The sequence below is a fragment of the Salvelinus sp. IW2-2015 genome, linkage group LG1 (assembly GCF_002910315.2).
Source record: "Salvelinus sp. IW2-2015 linkage group LG1, ASM291031v2, whole genome shotgun sequence".
Classification (NCBI taxonomy): Eukaryota; Metazoa; Chordata; class Actinopteri; order Salmoniformes; family Salmonidae; genus Salvelinus; species Salvelinus sp. IW2-2015.
Window position 1 is genome coordinate 23,954,486 of NC_036838.1, and position 17,688 is coordinate 23,972,173.

The 17,688-nt window shown below is 45.6% G+C and overlaps 2 protein-coding genes across 2 annotated transcripts; one reads left to right on the forward strand and one right to left on the reverse strand.

Annotated features, from left to right (window-relative positions):
• Positions 1–427: 427 nt before the first annotated feature.
• On the reverse strand, positions 428–12,893 carry LOC111963306 (F-box only protein 42-like). Its single transcript, XM_070443329.1, is given in 12 exon segments — positions 428–1,908; positions 4,952–5,068; positions 5,224–5,280; positions 5,456–5,552; positions 5,840–5,950; positions 7,764–7,854; positions 7,857–7,885; positions 7,887–7,914; positions 10,988–11,122; positions 11,320–11,436; positions 11,731–12,016; positions 12,744–12,893. Coding segments are annotated over 11 exon segments (2,112 nt in total). The 5' UTR covers positions 12,008–12,016; positions 12,744–12,893; the 3' UTR covers positions 428–855.
• A 2,620-nt stretch (positions 12,894–15,513) lies between these two features.
• Positions 15,514–17,181, forward strand: LOC111963278 (SUZ RNA-binding domain-containing). Its single transcript, XM_023986615.2, has 4 exons — positions 15,514–15,647; positions 16,379–16,428; positions 16,528–16,797; positions 16,890–17,181. Exons 1-4 carry the CDS (start codon positions 15,597–15,599, stop codon positions 16,999–17,001), a joined length of 483 nt encoding a protein of 160 aa, XP_023842383.1. The 5' UTR covers positions 15,514–15,596; the 3' UTR covers positions 17,002–17,181.
• The last annotated feature ends 507 nt before the right edge of the window (positions 17,182–17,688 follow it).

Here is a 17,688-nt window from a genome sequence, read left to right on the forward strand (position 1 = left end):
GTCTTTACTGGATGTGTTTATTTATAACCGTTATTTTGTAGATGCAGCATAGCCTGTGATGGCCCAATACCAAAATACTTCCAAGACACAATGAATCAACAAATTAAAGTGAATGTAGTAACACCTAATGAAACATGAGTTTTGACAATTAGGCCTTTATTGTTTTACTATGCTTACAGTACACTGCAACACCCCCCCCCCCCCAAAAAAAACACCAATCAACATACAATAGCATTTACACTCACACGCACTCGCATCCAACATCAACATACACACTTTCACACGCACTTACACTCTTCAATGTAAACAATGCAGGCTGAAAGAGTGATTAAAAAAAGCAAAGTAGTCAGCCATCCACTGTTCCTCCCTCTTCAGCACAGGGCTCGGTCAACCATTTTCTTTTCTCTCCCTCTCGGTGCACAGCGGGGAGACCGAAGAGGAACAGAAACTGTCTACATCTTTTGGGATCAATGGAAAAACTGCTGTCCTCTCGGGCCATTTGACCAACCATCTCACACACTGCAGGTGTTGGGAGGTCAGCATACCCATTCATCCAATCCTCACTGTCATAGTAACATCACCCTCAACGTCCTTAAATGTACTGTCTGAAATGTTATATTCTTTGAAGTTATGCGATAGGAAGAGGGGGTAGAGAGAGAAGTAGAGGGAGAGAAGTTAGTGTGAGAGAAGAAAGAAACGGCAAGAATTAGTGTGACATGTTATTTTCCCATGATCCTCTGCGGTAGAGGAATAAGACCTTGTTTCACTTCCCTTGTATGGGTCAGGATGGAAAATTGATCGTCCGTTACTTAACAACACTTTCTGGCATCGTTCACGACCCTGTCCGTCGTTACATTACCTCTTAGCGCGTACAAAGTACAAGGCGTTGGTTTTAGGGTAGTACTTCACGTTCTGCTTCTTGTCCATCAAGCCCCCGAAAATGATGAGCTCACCCCTCCCTTGGACCACTGTGTGGAGGCTCGTCTCGGGGGGGCCTGTGACGGCGGCGGGGGTTCCGTTACCGTAAACCCTCCAGGAGACAAGACCGTCCCCTTTGGCTCGGGACACATCCAGAACATACATCTGCATGGGCTTGCAGTTGAGCGACTGGTACAGGGGCTTGCCCACATTCAGGCTCTGGGGCGGGTGGTGGCCAAGCCGCCGCGCGATTGGCGGGATGGTGTGTCCATCAGCGGCAACCTGTGGTGGGCTGGAGGATGAGGGGGAGGTTCCCGCTGAAGCCCCTCCTCCCCCGCTTCCACTTACTCCTGTAGCAGCCCCTTGAGACAATGGATTTGAGGACGATGGCATGGATGAAGAGGACAGGTTTTTGACAGCCTCCAGGCCCCGTCTCAGGGCAGCAGGGGACACCGCCCCCGGTGGAGTGAGTGGGGAGCCAGGGGCAGGGGGAGGTGTGTGCACTCCATTAGTGCTGAGTACCTCAGCAGAAAGGGGGTGGGTGGCAGAAAGGGTAGACTCCCAGCCGTAGTCCGACGAGACAGGGGGGTGAGAGGGCGGGGAGGCAGCCTGGGCAGGGCTGGTCCTGGGAGAGGGGGACGAGCCGTTGAGTAGTGGATGGAGGGATGGAAGAGGCGGGCTGTCAGCCCCCTGGGAGGGGAATGGCTGCTGAGAGGAGGAGCTGGGGCTACCCTCTCTGGCACCCCCTCTGGCCGAGGGACGGGGTCTCAGCGTGCCCCAGCGGCCGTTCACACAGGGGGCTTCCTCAACGGCCCCCAGTACAACCCCGGCGGCTCCGCTCCTCACAGGGGAATAGGAGCGCAGGGAAGGGGGCTCTGTGCCCAAGGGAGCGGGCGAGGCACTGATGGGTGAGGGCCGAGAGTTCAGGCTGGGGCTGAGGGGCGCACGGCCAGACGGAGCCTGGGAGAACACCACCACACACTGCCCAACCTGGAGAGAGATGGAAAACAATGAAAGTAGGTTGAGTTGAAAGAAGAAATCCCATACACAACAACATCCCAACAGTGTTCACTGCTGTGAGACCAAGGCAGGATCCGACATTTACGATGGCCCGGGGCCAGTATGTGTCAGGCCAGTGGATCTCGTCAGTCATTGGCTGGACCGGGTCAGTAATTTCTCTGCGCATTTTGGTGTTCCAGTTCGACATTTACCTGCTACGTCGCAGTCTTCCATTGAAGACCACATGTGAAAAATTAAATCTATTTGTATGAGCAATATGATAGGCCGTTCATTCAACCACACTCCTCGAGAGCCACAACTTATTGAGCAGTACAAGAGTTGATGCAGTCACACTGCACACAGAGGTGAGCAGTCCAGAGTGAAAAGAAGCACTCGTCAATCCGCTCGCTGAGCTTATTTCTTTTAGGGAAAGTGATTTACAAAAGTAAACCTTCAATAGTGAACAAACCAGCAACAGGCTGGCTAGTGGCTACTGTTGACAGTCTGCAAGAAGAATGCTACAAAAAGACAAGTATCATTTCTCTTGGCTGGCCTAGAGCAATGTCTCTATTGAAAAGCAGTTGTCTAATGGGTAACCTCCCATTTTCAGATGCAAAAATCTTCTTAATACTTTAGGAAAAAAATGCACTATGCAGAAGTCGCACTGCCATTTCCTGGTTGTTAAAATGAGAATAGTTTGCTTAATTTCAGYTTATATGACAAAACAATAAAGTACAGTGGAAAGCAGTGGTCCCCCTCCTATCTAACTAACCCAGTGATCTCCCAGGCATTCCTAGTCGATCGCCAAATATTTCTGTAAAAAAAAMAAMAATAAAGCCTTGGGTTCCTCATTTTTTTTATTTGGCCCGCGCTGTTGGCGGTAGGTGCACCTGATTTAACTGCCCTGCGCGCCGGGTAGTCGACGTGTTCCCATTTTGAACCATTTTATATGTCTAAAAAGTACAACCTCTGCCTTCCAGACGGCCCGGGGGAAGCAAATTAAGTGCACTATAGGCCTACCACTGGCCAATCGGATGGCTCAGATTACAGTGCTGTAGTAACGTAGCAGGCGTAAAAGAAAGTTGATACTGTGAGATTTCAGAACTTTTAAAACCACGACTAGAGAGTGTCAACGAATACAGCAAAGAGCTGCTGTTTTTATGAGTGAGTTCATGTTTACGTTTGTACTCAGCACTGTCAAMACTTTCTATTCAACACTTTTATAAGCCATAAAATGCACGTTCTCCCTACTTCCACCCGCGCTACAACCAGCACTGCAGCTGCAATGAATTAGTAGGAAAGTGTATTGATAGGCTTGCATTGTTATTATTAGCTGCTTGGATCTTTTTTAAATATCAAGGAATATTTCACTTTCTTTGGTCATAGGAGTAACAAAATGAATTTGTGCATGAGGCAGAAATAATGCAGTGCGAGTTTCACCATCAGCCAGAAGACGGTGTCCCTTTTTGGTCAGTGTCAGTGGAGGAAAGGGAGAGCTGGGGGACATTGAGAGGCGTACCCAGTCTGCTGTCCTCTCCCTCCGCTGAGACTGACCATCAGATGCAGGCTTCCTCAGCCTAGTAATWCAACAACTGATCTATTACCGGTGTGATCATATAGCCAAGCTCAAATGTTGAAATATATATATATATTTTTTAAATGGTCTGAGAAGAACAACAATGTATTGGAAGGGCAATATGGGGTGATAATGTTTTGGGCTTAACCTAAGCACAAATCTCATTACTACAGTAGTGTTTTTAATAGGTGACTGTTGCATAAGCTTATGTTTTTTAAGTCATGTCCCAAAACATTTTTAAGGTTGATCTCAGCTTACATTTGGACTCGGATAAAAAAAAAAAAAGTTGCTGACCACTGGTGTAGAAAATCATCTAAACCGCTGTAAAATATATTTACCATAACCAAAAAGATAGTTTTTTCAGCTGTTMGAAGCTGGTGTACAAAACCGAAAGTAAAAGACGCAAAATTAAACTTTAGAACAGTGAGCATAGATATACAGATCTACCACGTCTTAGACTTGCTTTCAATGACAGACCTATAACCACACATTTCTATGTGAATTTGGTTGGTAGCCCATAAAGTTACAAATTGCAGATTTAAAGGAAAATAACACTCAAAACCTATCTTTTGGTATTTGTTTCATTTGTCCACTGTTGATATAATCCCAAAATGTTTTGCATGTCAGCAATCAAGTTGAAGAACTGTATTTTGAAAATGTTATATCTTGAAAACTTGATTGCAAACATGCAAAACATTTTGGGAGTTCAAAAAAGAAAATAATGTCCTACATTGCTAAATTATATTACACAGCTTTTTAATATATACCATAATGTAGCATTTTAATAGCTGAAAATATAGAAATAAAGCATGTCAACCTAGGCCCTGCATGACCATAATGTATTTATAAACTACCCCATGTCTGGGACAGTATAAATTCTATCCGGCCCAGTACATTTCTGACCAACATTTTTAAAGAACATCAACAAACAAAACAGACAACACCATACGATGTTACACATGCAGCTCCAGCCCATAAAAACTCAACTCCCAAATAAAAATACAGGTAAAGTTGAGATTTGGTCAAGCCTCCCACCCATCTCTCACCAACAGCCCGTAGCCAACTTCTCAAATAGCAGAGGCAGTCAAAAAGAAACACCAAAGGGTGAAGGAAAGAGAGAAGTAAGGTCACCCCACCAGTTGGTCCCATATGGCTGAGGATATCCCTGCCCATGCCTGCACTGTGGATGGCCTCGCCTTATTACATTTTACTGTTGTGGATTCCAAATGAATATATATTCTGGAAAACATTCATCCAGTAAAATTCAAGAGCCAGCCCTGATTGCACCATAACTGAAAAAAATGAAGCATTTGCGTTATGATGAGTCGTCATTCAACAGGCGCAGGCAAGGATCTGGGATAAGGTTTACCCTCACCAATCTTGACAGCGCCAAGCATATAGCACTCCATAAATGGGTGTATAAAAAGGGGTAGGGAACGTATTGAGAGCCACACATACCCTGCAGGCGGGGTGGCACCACAGCTCTGGGGCTCCATGGTCATCGTTCTCCACCCTCAACTGCTGCCACGTCCAGGGTGGGGCACCCATGTGGAGGAGCCAGGCATCCTTCAGCAGCTAGCAGGGCATGAGAGGGGGGGGGGACAGGGACGCGCAGAGTAACAACCAGCAAAACATCCGCAGACACAGTTCAACTAGCATAACACCAGCAGACAGAGTTGTCTGTCCACGGAAAACAGTGCAGACTCCCATTCGAGAACACAGGCACTCACCGCATTAGGGCCTCCACAGCCTCCCAGAATAAGCAGAGTCTCGTTGCCAACCACAATCTGTGAGAGAAAGGAATACACATTTAAAACAGAGAACCACTGACACAAGCCACAACAAATGTGACTGGTAGTCTCTGTAAAAAAATACAGAGACAGACATTTTCAAAAGAAGCCGAAATACTGCATGATGGAGGTACGGAAGGGAGAAGGTGGGCGGTGAAAGTGTCATCCTGACCTGAGACTGGCCTCCTCGTGGGTGGGGGGACGGGCCAGAGATGGTGGGCTTGGACCAGGACCACTGCTCCAGATCCAGAACCCACACCTCGTTACTCCTGATCAGGGACCAGTGGAGAGCAGGGGGACACGGTGAGACAAAACACACACAACTTTCAACACTGCAAAACAACTAAACCAGAGTTTTTGAAATGAAATGATTTCCTTTTACTTTCAAGACATTCACACTACTACCTTTCTTCATTGTTTCCTAACACAACAACGGTTTTCATCCCAAGTGTTTGAACTGATGTGTCAGGTTGTGCAATTGTAGCATCTGGTTTGGCACAGTATGGTAAAATATGCAGAAAACTCAAGGTAAAAGCTCCTCAAAGTAGTGACATACATTTGGCGTGCCCCTAGTGACCCTCCAAACACCACCATGGTGCTCCCTATGACAGAGGAGGAGTGACCGGCCATGGGCGGGGGTCCGTGGGTCGTCACGATGCAGTTCCACCTGAGAGTGCATAGAAGAGTAAGGGGTTAGTTAGATAGGAGGGGGAAAGTGGTAAAACACCAAGCACTGATGGCTAGGTAAGGCTACAGATATAGATATGGGGATAATGGGCCTTAAGAGCTTCTACACAGACAGACTTCTCATGCGTAATAACACACTGACTATCTGCCTGTATTGAGAGAGTGAATTGTAGACAACATGTGATAAAGCCACTCAWTGGCTTCAATCTCAAAGCAATCTCAAAGCTGTCACCCCTGGTGAAAATACTTGAAACCCTTGTGAGTGAACAGCTAAAAGAGTTTTTATTTACTAACTCTATTTTATCAATGTACCAATCGGGCTTCAGGAAGAAGCATAGCACAATTACAGCAGCCATGAAGGTTTTAAATGATATCACTGAAGCCCTTGACAAAAAAACAGCACTGTCTCACTTTTTATTGATCTCTCTAAGGCTTTTGATACAGTTGATCATGCTATACTAAGGCAGAGATTGTCGAGTGTAGGTCTTTCAGAGCATGCAGTTGCATGGTTTGCTAACTATCTGTTTCATAGAACTCAGTGCACTCAATTTGATGAGCTTATGTCTGTTAAATTGTCTGTCTTTAATGGTGTGCCCCAAGGCTCTGTACTTGGTCCTCTCTTATTCACTATTTATATAAATGATTTAGACAAAAATGTCCAAAATGACGCAACTTCATTTTTATGCTGATGATACTGTTATTTACTGTTGTGCCTCGTCTCTTACAAAAGCTTTCCAGAACTTGCAAACTGCTTTTTATACTGTTCAACATACCTTGTGTCAATTGAAGCTTATCCTCAATACTGACAAAACTAAACTAATGGTGTTTTCTAAAACAAGAAATAGACCTTTGAACCTTTCACCTATTACTACCTGTCAGGGCAAGGAGATTGAGGTTGTAACCTCATATAAATATCTTGGAATTTTAATTGATGACGGCCTCTCTTTTAAATTGCATATTCAACAACTTACAAAAAAATTGAAGCTGAAATTGGGATTTTATTTTAGGAATAAGGCCCGTTTTTCTTTTGAAGCCAGAACGAGGCTAGTATCAGCTACATTTATGCCTTTACTAGACTATGGGGATATTTTATATATGAATGCTTCCGCTCAGTGTTTGAGATCAATTGACACCCTTTATCATGGCACTTTGAGATTTATTTTAAACTGCAAAACCCTTACGCACCACTGCACTTTGTATACCAGGGTTGGCTGGCCTTCTCTAGTCACTCGTAGGCTCAGTCACTGGTATACTTTTATTTATAAAGCCATTTGGGGTTTACTACCTTTTTATTTGGGCATTTTTATTGTTCAGAAATGTGGTGGTAAACTCTCTTCGTTCGCTGGACTTTATCCTGCTAACTGTTCCAAATGTCCGAACTGAATTTGGTAAAAGGGCTTTTATGTACTCTGCGCATCGTCTTGGAACGCCTTACAAAATACTTTTAAACTGGAAGAACTTGTCCCGATTGGTATTTTAAAATCACTGATGAATGATCTTGAGACTGATTCCCTGACCTGTCAATGTTTTTTTAATTTAATTTTGTAATTTGCTGTTTTTGATTTTTGTTAAACTCTTGTGAATGTTATGTTTTTTACTAGATTACTTGTAGTTTTTCATGTTGTTTGTCTGTAATTTTTGTAATGACTTGTGCTGCTATCTTGGCCAGGACACTCTTGAAAAAGAGATTTAAAATCTCAATGAGCCCTTCCTGGTTAAATAACGGTTAAATAAATAACATTTAAAAAAGGGGCTAATTCATCTACTGGGTCTAGGTTCGCCTCTCCTCTCACCAGTTTTTGGAAGGGGAGTATGTGTGGATCTCGTCAAAGAATCTCTCTGGCTGATGCAGTGGGTAGGGGCTGGGGCGAGTCCATCCACCAACAGCACCAGCAGGTCTTTGTACATCACCAGGTAGCCCCGCTTTAGGAGACGGATAGGAGCCTGTGTGGGCAAAAGGAGAAAAGAAAGAGCCTTCATACATTTCATACATACATGTCATACATACATGGGTTAGAAGTCGAGTTAAAAATTAGAAAAACATTTATTACAATTTTTTTTTTAAAATATATATATTTTAGATTAGTTTGTCCGATCATGTGTAAAGCACACTGACGTCAAGAAACATTCCCTTGAAACCCTTGTATAAATAGATAGGGCAGGCAGCATCCACCCAGGGCTTAGGAGTGCTTACCTGAGGTCAAATCAAACCAAATTTTATTTAACACATGCGTCGTAAAAAACAGGTGTAGACTAACAGTGATATCCTTACCACAACAATTAGAGAAGAAAATACTGACAAAATAAACACGAGGAATAAATACACAATGAGTCACGATAACATGGCTTATACACAGGTTGTCCGTACCGAGTCCATGTGCAGGGGAACGAGGTAATTGAGGTAGATATGTATATATAGTGTATTTGGAAAATATTCAGACCCCTTGACTTTCCCACATTTTGTTAAGTTACAGCCTTATTCTAAAATGGATTAAGTAACATTTTCCTCATCAATATAAACACAAAGCGAAAGTAAAAAAAAAAAAATCTAATTTATTTAAAATAACAAACACTTATTATATTCCGACCCTTTGCTATGAGAACAGAACTTGATTAGAGTCCACCTGTGGTAAATTCAACTGTTCAGACATGATTTGGAGAAGGAGAATTGCTATGCAGACGACACACAATTAATCTTTCTCCTTCCCCCCTCTGATAACCAGGTGGTGAATCGCATCTCTGCATGTCTGGCAGACATATCAGTGTGGATGACGGATCACCACCTCAAGCTGAACCTCGGCAAGACGGAGCTGCTCTTCCTCCCGGGAAGGACTGCCCGTTCCATGATCTCGCCATCACGGTTGACAACTCCATTGTGTCCTCTCCCAGAGTGCTAAGAACCTTGGCGTGATCCTGGACAACACCTGTCGTTCTCACTAACATCAAGGCGGTGACCCGTTCCTGTAGGTCATGCTCTACAACATTCGCAGAGTACGACCCTGCTCACGCAGGAAGCGGCGCAGGTCCTAATCCAGGCACTTGTCATCTCCCGTCTGGATTACTGCAACTCGCTGTTGGCTGGGCTCCCTGCCTGTGCCATTAAACCCTACAACCATCCAGACGCCGCAGCCCGTCTGGTGTTCAACTTTCCAAGTTCTCTCACGTCACCCCCGCTCCTCCGTCTCTCCACTGGCTTCCAGTTGAAGCTCGCATCCGCTACAAGACCATGGTGCTTGCCTACGGAGCTGTGAGGGGAACGGCACCTCCGTCCTTCAGGCTCTGATCAGGCCCTACACCCAAACAAGGCACTGCGTTCATCCACCTCTGGCCTGCTCGCCTCCCTACCTCTGAGGAAGTACAGTTCCCGCTCAGCCCAGTCAAAACTGTTCGCTGCTCTGGCACCCCAATGGTGGAACAAACTCCCTCACGACGCCAGGTCAGCGAGTCAATCACCACCTTCCGGAGACACCTGAAACCCACCTCTTTAAGGAATACTAGGTAGGATAAAGTAATCCTTCTAACCCCCCCCCCTTAAAAGAGTTAGATGCACTATTGTAAAGTGGTTGTTCACTGGATATAAGGTGAATGCCACAATTTGTAAGTCGCTCTGGAATAAGAGCGTCTGCTAAATGACTTAAATGTAAATGGGAGATAAAACAGTAGCAGCAGCGTATGTGATGAGTCAAAAGAGTTGCGCAAAGGGTCAATGCAGAAAATCTGGGTAGCTATTCTGTTAACTATTTAGTAGTCTTATGGCTTGGGGGTAGAAGCTCTTCAGGGTCCTGTTGGTTCCAGACTTGGTGCATAGGTACCGCTTTCAGTGGAGTAGAAGAGAGAACAGCCTATGACTTGGGTTGCTGGAGTCTGACCATTTTTAGGGCCTTCCTCTAACACCGCCTGGTATAGAGGTCCTGGACAGCAGGGAGCTTGGCCCCAGTGATGTCCTGCGCTGTACGCACTACCCTCTGTAGAGCATTGCGGTCAGATGCCAAGCAGTTGCTTTGATGCAGCCAGTCAGGATGCTCTCARTGGCGCAGCTGAAGAACTTTTTGAGAATCGGAGGGCCCATGCCAAATCTTTTCAGCCTCCTGAGAGGGGAGAGTTGATGTCGTGCCTTCTTCACAACTGTGTTGGTGTGTGTGGACCATGTTAATTCCTTAATGATGTGGACACCGAGGATCTTGATGCTCTTGACCCGCTCCACTACAGCCCCCGTCGATGTGGACGGGGGCGTGCTCGGCCCTTCGTTTCCTGTAGTCYATGATCAGCTCCTTGGTCTTGCTTACATTGAGGGAAGAGGTTGTTGTCTTGGCACCACATTGCCAAGTCACTGCCCTCCTCTCTATAGGTGGTCTCATCTTTGGGTTAGGGATACGAACATCATGTTGTTAACAAACTTAATGGTGCTGGAGTCACTCGAGGCCCTGTAGTCGTGGGTCGACAGGGAGTACAGGAGGGGACTAAGCACGCACCCCTGATGGGCCCGTGTTGAGAGTCAGCATGGCAGATGTGTTGTTGCCATCCCTCATCACCTGGGGGGCGGTTCGTCAGGAAGTATAGGATCCAGTTGCAGAGGGAGGTGTTCAGTAACCAGGGTCCTGTGCTTAGTGATGAGCTTGGAGGGCACTATGGTGTTGACCACTGAGCTGTAATCAATTAACAGCATTTTCACATAGGTGTTCCTCTTGTCCAGGTGGGAGAGGGCAGTGTGGAGTGTAATAGAGATGGCGTCATCTGTGGATCTGTTGGGGCGGTATGTGAATTGGAGTGTGACTGTGTTGACGGTGTTGATTTGAGCCATGACCACCCTTTCAAAGCATTTCATGGCTACAGATGTGAGTTGTACAGGGCAGTAGTCACTTAGACAGGTTACCTTGGCGTTCTTGGGCACAGGGACTATGGTGGTCTGCTTGAAACATGTAGGTATTACAGACTGGTTCAGGGAGAGGCATAAAGCATAAATACCAACAGATACAGCAACAGACACAGTGAGCTGAAGAGGACGTTGAGTGTGTACCTGAGGCTAAAGGGCGGATCCACTCCTTGCTGTTGAGGTCAAGTCTCCACAGGTCATTGAAGGCAGCATTGCAGCTACTCTGAGTGCAGCCCCCAAACACATACATGGACTGGTTGGAGTCATAGTAGCATGCACCTGCAACACACACATACATGGTTTGAGTAAGAATTAGTTACACCTTCAACATCATGTCCCTAATACTTTACATTTCAAATGTGAAGGGTATTACTTTTTGAAAAAGCACAGCCTAGAGTTGATTATCCAGCTTATACCATGGCCATTCAACTAAATTCCACAAAGCGGTGGTATATAAATATATATTGTATACTGACTGTGTGAGAAGCGTTGAGTGATGGGTGTTCCAGGATATGGGTATGTACGACTCTCCCATTGGATGTAGCCATCCTGGATGGCCCGCAGAAAACCGTGGTAACACTGATATGCAACACCTGGGGGGGGTTGAAGACGAGTTGAGTGACTACTATGGTTTTCTGTGAACTCATAACCACAATAAAAGCAACATAATAGGTAACACGTCAGTACCTTGTAACTTATTGTTTTGATTTGACTCACTGTCCCAACTGAAAATGAGTCAAAGGTTACTGAAAATGGGATAAAGGTTACTTGCCCTGTTGTAAGGAAATAACCACTATGGGTGTCTCAAAATGTAGCATCATGGCATGCTATTGCCTACTTTGGTTTAGTGTGGTGATGGTTGTGGTGTCGTCAGAAGAAAGACATACCTTTGATGAGGCGGTACCACTGTTTACACACCAGTGCAGCGGTCTTGTGCTCCTGGTAAGGTGAAAGGAAGGACAGGATGTATTCTAGGACTTCCTCCGGCAGCTCCACCATTGTCCTCTCGCCCTCAACTAAGCCCTCTAGGTCCCTCTCTCTTCTGTTGGTCCCCATCTTCTCTTCTTCCTCCTGTGCCAATCCAACAGGCCCTGCTCCTGCACCATCTTCCTCTGTATCCATGGCAACAAAGTATCCATCCTCACTGTCTGAGGAGCGGGACATTCTTTCTTTCTGTAGACAAAGATGGAAGAAGTCACTAAAAAGGTGAAACCAAAGACTCAAACAAGAATTGTAACTTCAATTTCAACACGTCACGTGTTTTCAGGGTAGTATTCATCATTGACAACAAGGTGGAAATACACATGGCTAATTTAGCTAGCCACTATACAAAGCAAAACATAGTAAGTTAACTATCTAACTAACTATATCATGTTTTGAGCAGCGAACGTAACGGTAACTGGTCTAGATAGCTAACGGTAGCTAACAAACGTTCTTGGATAATTKATAGCTAATTTCTAGCTAGGATTTTAGCTGGTCGTAGAAAATTAAACACATTTCATTGCCAAGTAGTGCTATGCTAAATTCATGTAACTATTTCACCAAGTGGTTAGGTAGGTGGCACAATACAGTTAGCTAGCATTATGTTAGCGTTCCCCGATGTGCGCAGCCATCCTGGCCCGCCCTTGCTAATTAGAATTCCAGTCTATAGTAGGGCATCACATCTGTTAAAACTATGTGGCAAATCATGGACATTTTGCTACCAATCCGTGGAAAACTATGATAGTTACACATTTCCTGAATCTCGAGATAGTTGGCTAGCTAGTGGGTTACGTTACTAGCTAGCTATATAGCTAGCTAATATTTGCAGTCAGAAACTAGAGTGTTTTCTGCCCTATTTTGGTCAGGTTTTCAGGGGCAATATTTCCTTTCCAACCATAACCCCAACAGCTATATTCACCGTAATTCTGCACGAATTCTTTTACTGGTTTTCTATCTTTTGACGTCTCTCTTCTCATTCCCTTTATCAGCTTCTGCAGTAAATCGCCATACTCCAAGCATTCGCCATCTTCCTCAGTGGCAGCATCCTCCGCAACGCGGGAGCGCGCACGTAAATCGTGAACGGAGGAAGTAGAAACAAAAGCGGTGGTGAAGTGGATTGTTAAAAAATAGGTATAGGTCTATTGTACCAAAATACCATGACAACCAAACAAAACATATGAAATCAAATGCCTTTATTGTATTGATACCAATGTATTCATCTACACCAAGCTATTATACAACAATCTGATTGTGGACTACAGGAAATGGGGGAGCAGCCGGTATCCCATGACAGGGCTGCAGTGGAGAGGGTCGAGATCTTCAAGTTCCTCTGTGTCCACATCACTAAGGACTTAACAACACACCAGCACAGTTGTGAAAAGGGCTCAACAGCGCCTTTTCTCCCCCAGGAGGCCGAAAAGATTTGTCATAGCCCAGATCCTCAAGAACTTCTACACAATGCACCATTGAGAGTGGTGTATGAGGAAGGCCCGGAAAATTGCCAAAGACCATGCCACCCCAGACATGGACTGTTCTATCCACTACCGTCTGGCAAGCGGTACCAGAACATCAGGTCTCAGACCAACAGGCTCCGAGACAGTTTCTATCTCCAAGCAGTAAGACTGCTGAACAGCTATTTCCATGGCTGCCCACCTCACCAACGGACTATCTACACTAACTCTATGCACACTCACAGGTCTCTATCCACATACTCACACACACTTACATTGACACTCCTACACATACACACATATTGACATCCCCCCCCCCCCCTACACAGCAGTGTATATGGTGAATTTGTGTGTGCATGCACACACTATCACACATGCACACACAAATTCACCATATACACTGCTGCTACTATTTATTACTATCCTGCTGCCTAGTCACTTTTATCCTGCTGCCCAGTCACTTTTACCCCTGCCTATATTTACATTTACATTTCATTTACATTTAAGTCATTTAGCAGACGCTCTTATCCAGAGCGACTTACAAATTGGTGCATTCACCTTATGACATCCAGTGGAACAGCCACTTTACAATAGTGCATCTAAATCTTTTAAGGGGGGGSGGGGGTGAGAAGGATTACTTTATCCTATCCTAGGTATTCCTTAAAGAGGTGGGGTTTCAGGTGTCTCCGGAAGGTGGTGATTGACTCCGCTGTCCTGGCGTCGTGAGGGAGTTTGTTCCACCATTGGGGGGCCAGAGCAGCGAACAGTTTTGACTGGGCTGAGCGGGAACTGTACTTCCTCAGTGGTAGGGAGGCGAGCAGGCCAGAGGTGGATGAACGCAGTGCCCTTGTTTGGGTGTAGGGCCTGATCAGAGCCTGGAGGTACTGAGGTGCCGTTCCCCTCACAGCTCCGTAGGCAAGCACCATGGGCCTGTAGCGGATGCGAGCTTCAACTGGAAGCCAGTGGAGAGAGCGGAGGAGCGGGGTGACGTGAGAGAACTTGGGAAGGTTGAACACCAGACGGGCTGCGGCGTTCTGGATGAGTTGTAGGGGTTTAATGGCACAGGCAGGGAGCCCAGCCAACAGCGAGTTGCAGTAATCCAGACGGGAGATGACAAGTGCCTGGATTAGGACCTGCGCCGCTTCCTGTGTGAGGCAGGGTCGTACTCTGCGGATGTTGTAGAGCATGAACCTACAGGAACGGGCCACCGCCTTGATGTTAGTTGAGAACGACAGGGTGTTGTCCAGGATCACGCCAAGGTTCTTAGCGCTCTGGGAGGAGGACACAATGGAGTTGTCAACCGTGATGGCGAGATCATGGAACGGGCAGTCCTTCCCCGGGAGGAAGAGCAGCTCCGTCTTGCCGAGGTTCAGCTTGAGGTGGTGATCCGTCATCCACACTGATATGTCTGCCAGACATGCAGAGATGCGATTCGCCACCTGGTCATCAGAAGGGGGAAAGGAGAAGATTAGTTGTGTGTCGTCTGCATAGCAATGATAGGAGAGACCATGTGAGGTTATGACAGAGCCAAGTGACTTGGTGTATAGCGAGAATAGGAGAGGGCCTAGAACAGAGCCCTGGGGGACACCAGTGGTGAGAGCACGTGGTGAGGAGACAAATATTGACATAGCTATCTCAACTACCACCATATCCCTGGCACATTCCTATGGTACTTAAGTACTGACCTTGTATATAGTGTAAAATCTTGTTTTATTTATTGTGTTTTATTTTATCTGACCTAGTATTGATTACGTGCTCGTTTGAAGATTATATTATTTATTTACCTTAAATATGGAACACTGCATTGTTGAGGAAGAATAGCCTGTAAGTAAGCATTCCGCTGTACTGTTTACACCTGTTCCATCCGGTTCACGTGAAAAATCAACTTTTATTTTATTTGATGTAGCTGAACACAGAAGAGAACGGGCACGGGCTAYGTCTATTTCTGCACCTGGAYGAAGTTTAGACCAAGTTGGCATACCTAAACTAAAGGTCACTTACAATAACAAAGTTGTGACAAACTAAGTCATATGGAGAGATACGACCTGTAAACGTATAGCTACAATAACCTGTACAACATATAGGTCCTCCAATACTCAAATCATTCAACATTGAAGTAGACTACTCTTCTAGGTCAGGAATCAATGCGCGTTCCCGATGAACATGTGCAATGTCGATACAGTAGAGGTCGCTGTTGATTCTGTCTTTTTTTTTTTGACTGCTTGTTTTTCGATTTCGCATCGGCGCAGACATCCAGCTAGCTACAGCGTGTGTTTGTATCGTGAACACTGAGCTCGTGTGTGGGTCTTGGACGCTGTAATATGGAAGATGAAGAGGTTTGCGAAAGCTGGGAGGAAGCTGCAGACAGCGGGGTGAGGAAGAAATGCGATGGAATTTTTGTTTTTAGGACATGAACTGTGTTCAATAGTCAATGTGTGTGGTTGGCCTGTCAAACATTCAATGCCTTATGAGGGAACTGAAGTGAACAGCCTGTCGCCATGTCGGAACCTCCGCTAGCTAAGGTTAGATACAGGCCCAAGTTTAGCCTTTCCAGGGTATCTTAAGTTGTAAAGGCCTGGCCAGGACTACAGATAACGATATGGTTTATTTTTGTAACAGGCGGGAGTGTAAAAAGAGAGTCAACAACAATCTGGTAACGTCGTTAACTAGCGGCAAGTTATTGTTATGTAACTAACGTTAGTTGGCTAGCCAGGTTGTGGAAAGTGTCGCTAGTTAACTAGCTGTTGTCAATCAGCTAGCAGCGAATAATTTCGACAAACTGTATTTGTTATATTTAAGTCAGTTAGGTAGTTAACTTAATAACGATACCATTTTGCAACTGTTGTGAAAATGCTTAACACTCAACTCAAATTTCAGCACTGGAATTAAATGTAGATAACTAGCTAACGTTAGTAGTTCGGCTAGCTAGCGGGCTAAGTCGAATCATGTTATGCCAAGTCTGCTTTCTTTTAACACATTTTCTCACCAGTGACTTATCACGAAAATGTATTAATTCTGATTATCTATAGATGTAACGTATTCCTTCGTTGAATAGTTGAATTAAGAATTAAAAGGTCTTTATGTTTATTTGCCTGTTTCCAAGGAAATTGAGAGAAGACTCGAAGCAAAGTTGAAGATAAGCCAGAAAACAAAGTGAGCGAAATAAAATCTAACTGAAAATCTCCAAGTAAAGATATAGCTATACAGCACAACGTATTTCTTGTTTAATACATACTCTGCCCCCTCCCTCAGGAAATCCACCATCGGCTCAGGTAGCTCCCCTATACGAACTGCCATGGTTATCCAGGATGAATCTCAACCTGCAGCCCCCCCACCTCAAATCCGAATTCTGAAGCGCCCCTCAAGTAACGGTTCCCTAGGGTCAACTAGTTCATCTAACCGCCCCACCCAGCAGCCAAAGTCACTGGCCCAGCGTGAGGCAGAGTATGCTGAGGCCCGCAGGAGGATTTTGGGGAGTGCCAGTTCTGAAGAAACACCTCAGGACAAACCCAGCCAAGACAGGTTAGACACCTACACTCAATGGTATGGGTTATGTAAACAATCTTATTGTGCTGTTTCTCATCCACTTACATTTTGTTGTCTTTCCCCATTAGACCAGTGCGAGTGAATGCCCAGCCACAGCCAGAACCGGTTTGTCCAAACAATCACCTGATCCGCCAACCCACTGGCCCAGACGGCACCATAGGCTTCCGTCACTGCAGATAGAGTGCAGAAGGGAGAGGGGGATCCATCGTCTCCATGGGGGCATGGTGTGCAGGGGATAAAGGGGGAGGTAGCATAGTGCATGAAGAGCAGAGTGGTGGGATGAAATTGAAAAATGTAGATTATGACAAACAGAATATATTGGCCCACAGAATGAGATGAAGTATCCCTCCCACCCCTTTCTGCTGACTGTTGGCACGCTCATTGCCTTTCGCCCTCTGCCCTGTCTCCAGCCTGCGCAGAGGGTTGCAGGGAGATGGCAGAGAGGAGCTGAGTGTCAAGTCAGATCTCCTCTCTGTCACACACTGTGACAAGGGCATTCCCTCAGGATTCCACACACTGTGATATCTCCCATGATGCACCCTGAGCTGCCCCATGCCCCTCTCCACTGTCCCTCTCCTGCTAAGGACCAGGGTCCTCCTATGTCCCGGGCATACCTGCCCTCCAGGGAAATGATAGACTGGTTCTGTGGGACTTAAAGGTGGCCAGGGGGAAGTGAAGAAGGAACCTTTCTCCGGATGTGAGTGTAGGGCCATGGATAGAGCAGGGGAGTGACAAGGTGCCACTTCGTGTTAGCATGTTCAAGCAATAATTCCGAAATCAACATGTAAGCCCCGTCTTCTGTAGTTAGACTGCCCATGCTGTATTTGTTAATATTTGTCTGTTTTGTTTTAAGTTATTTCAACAACA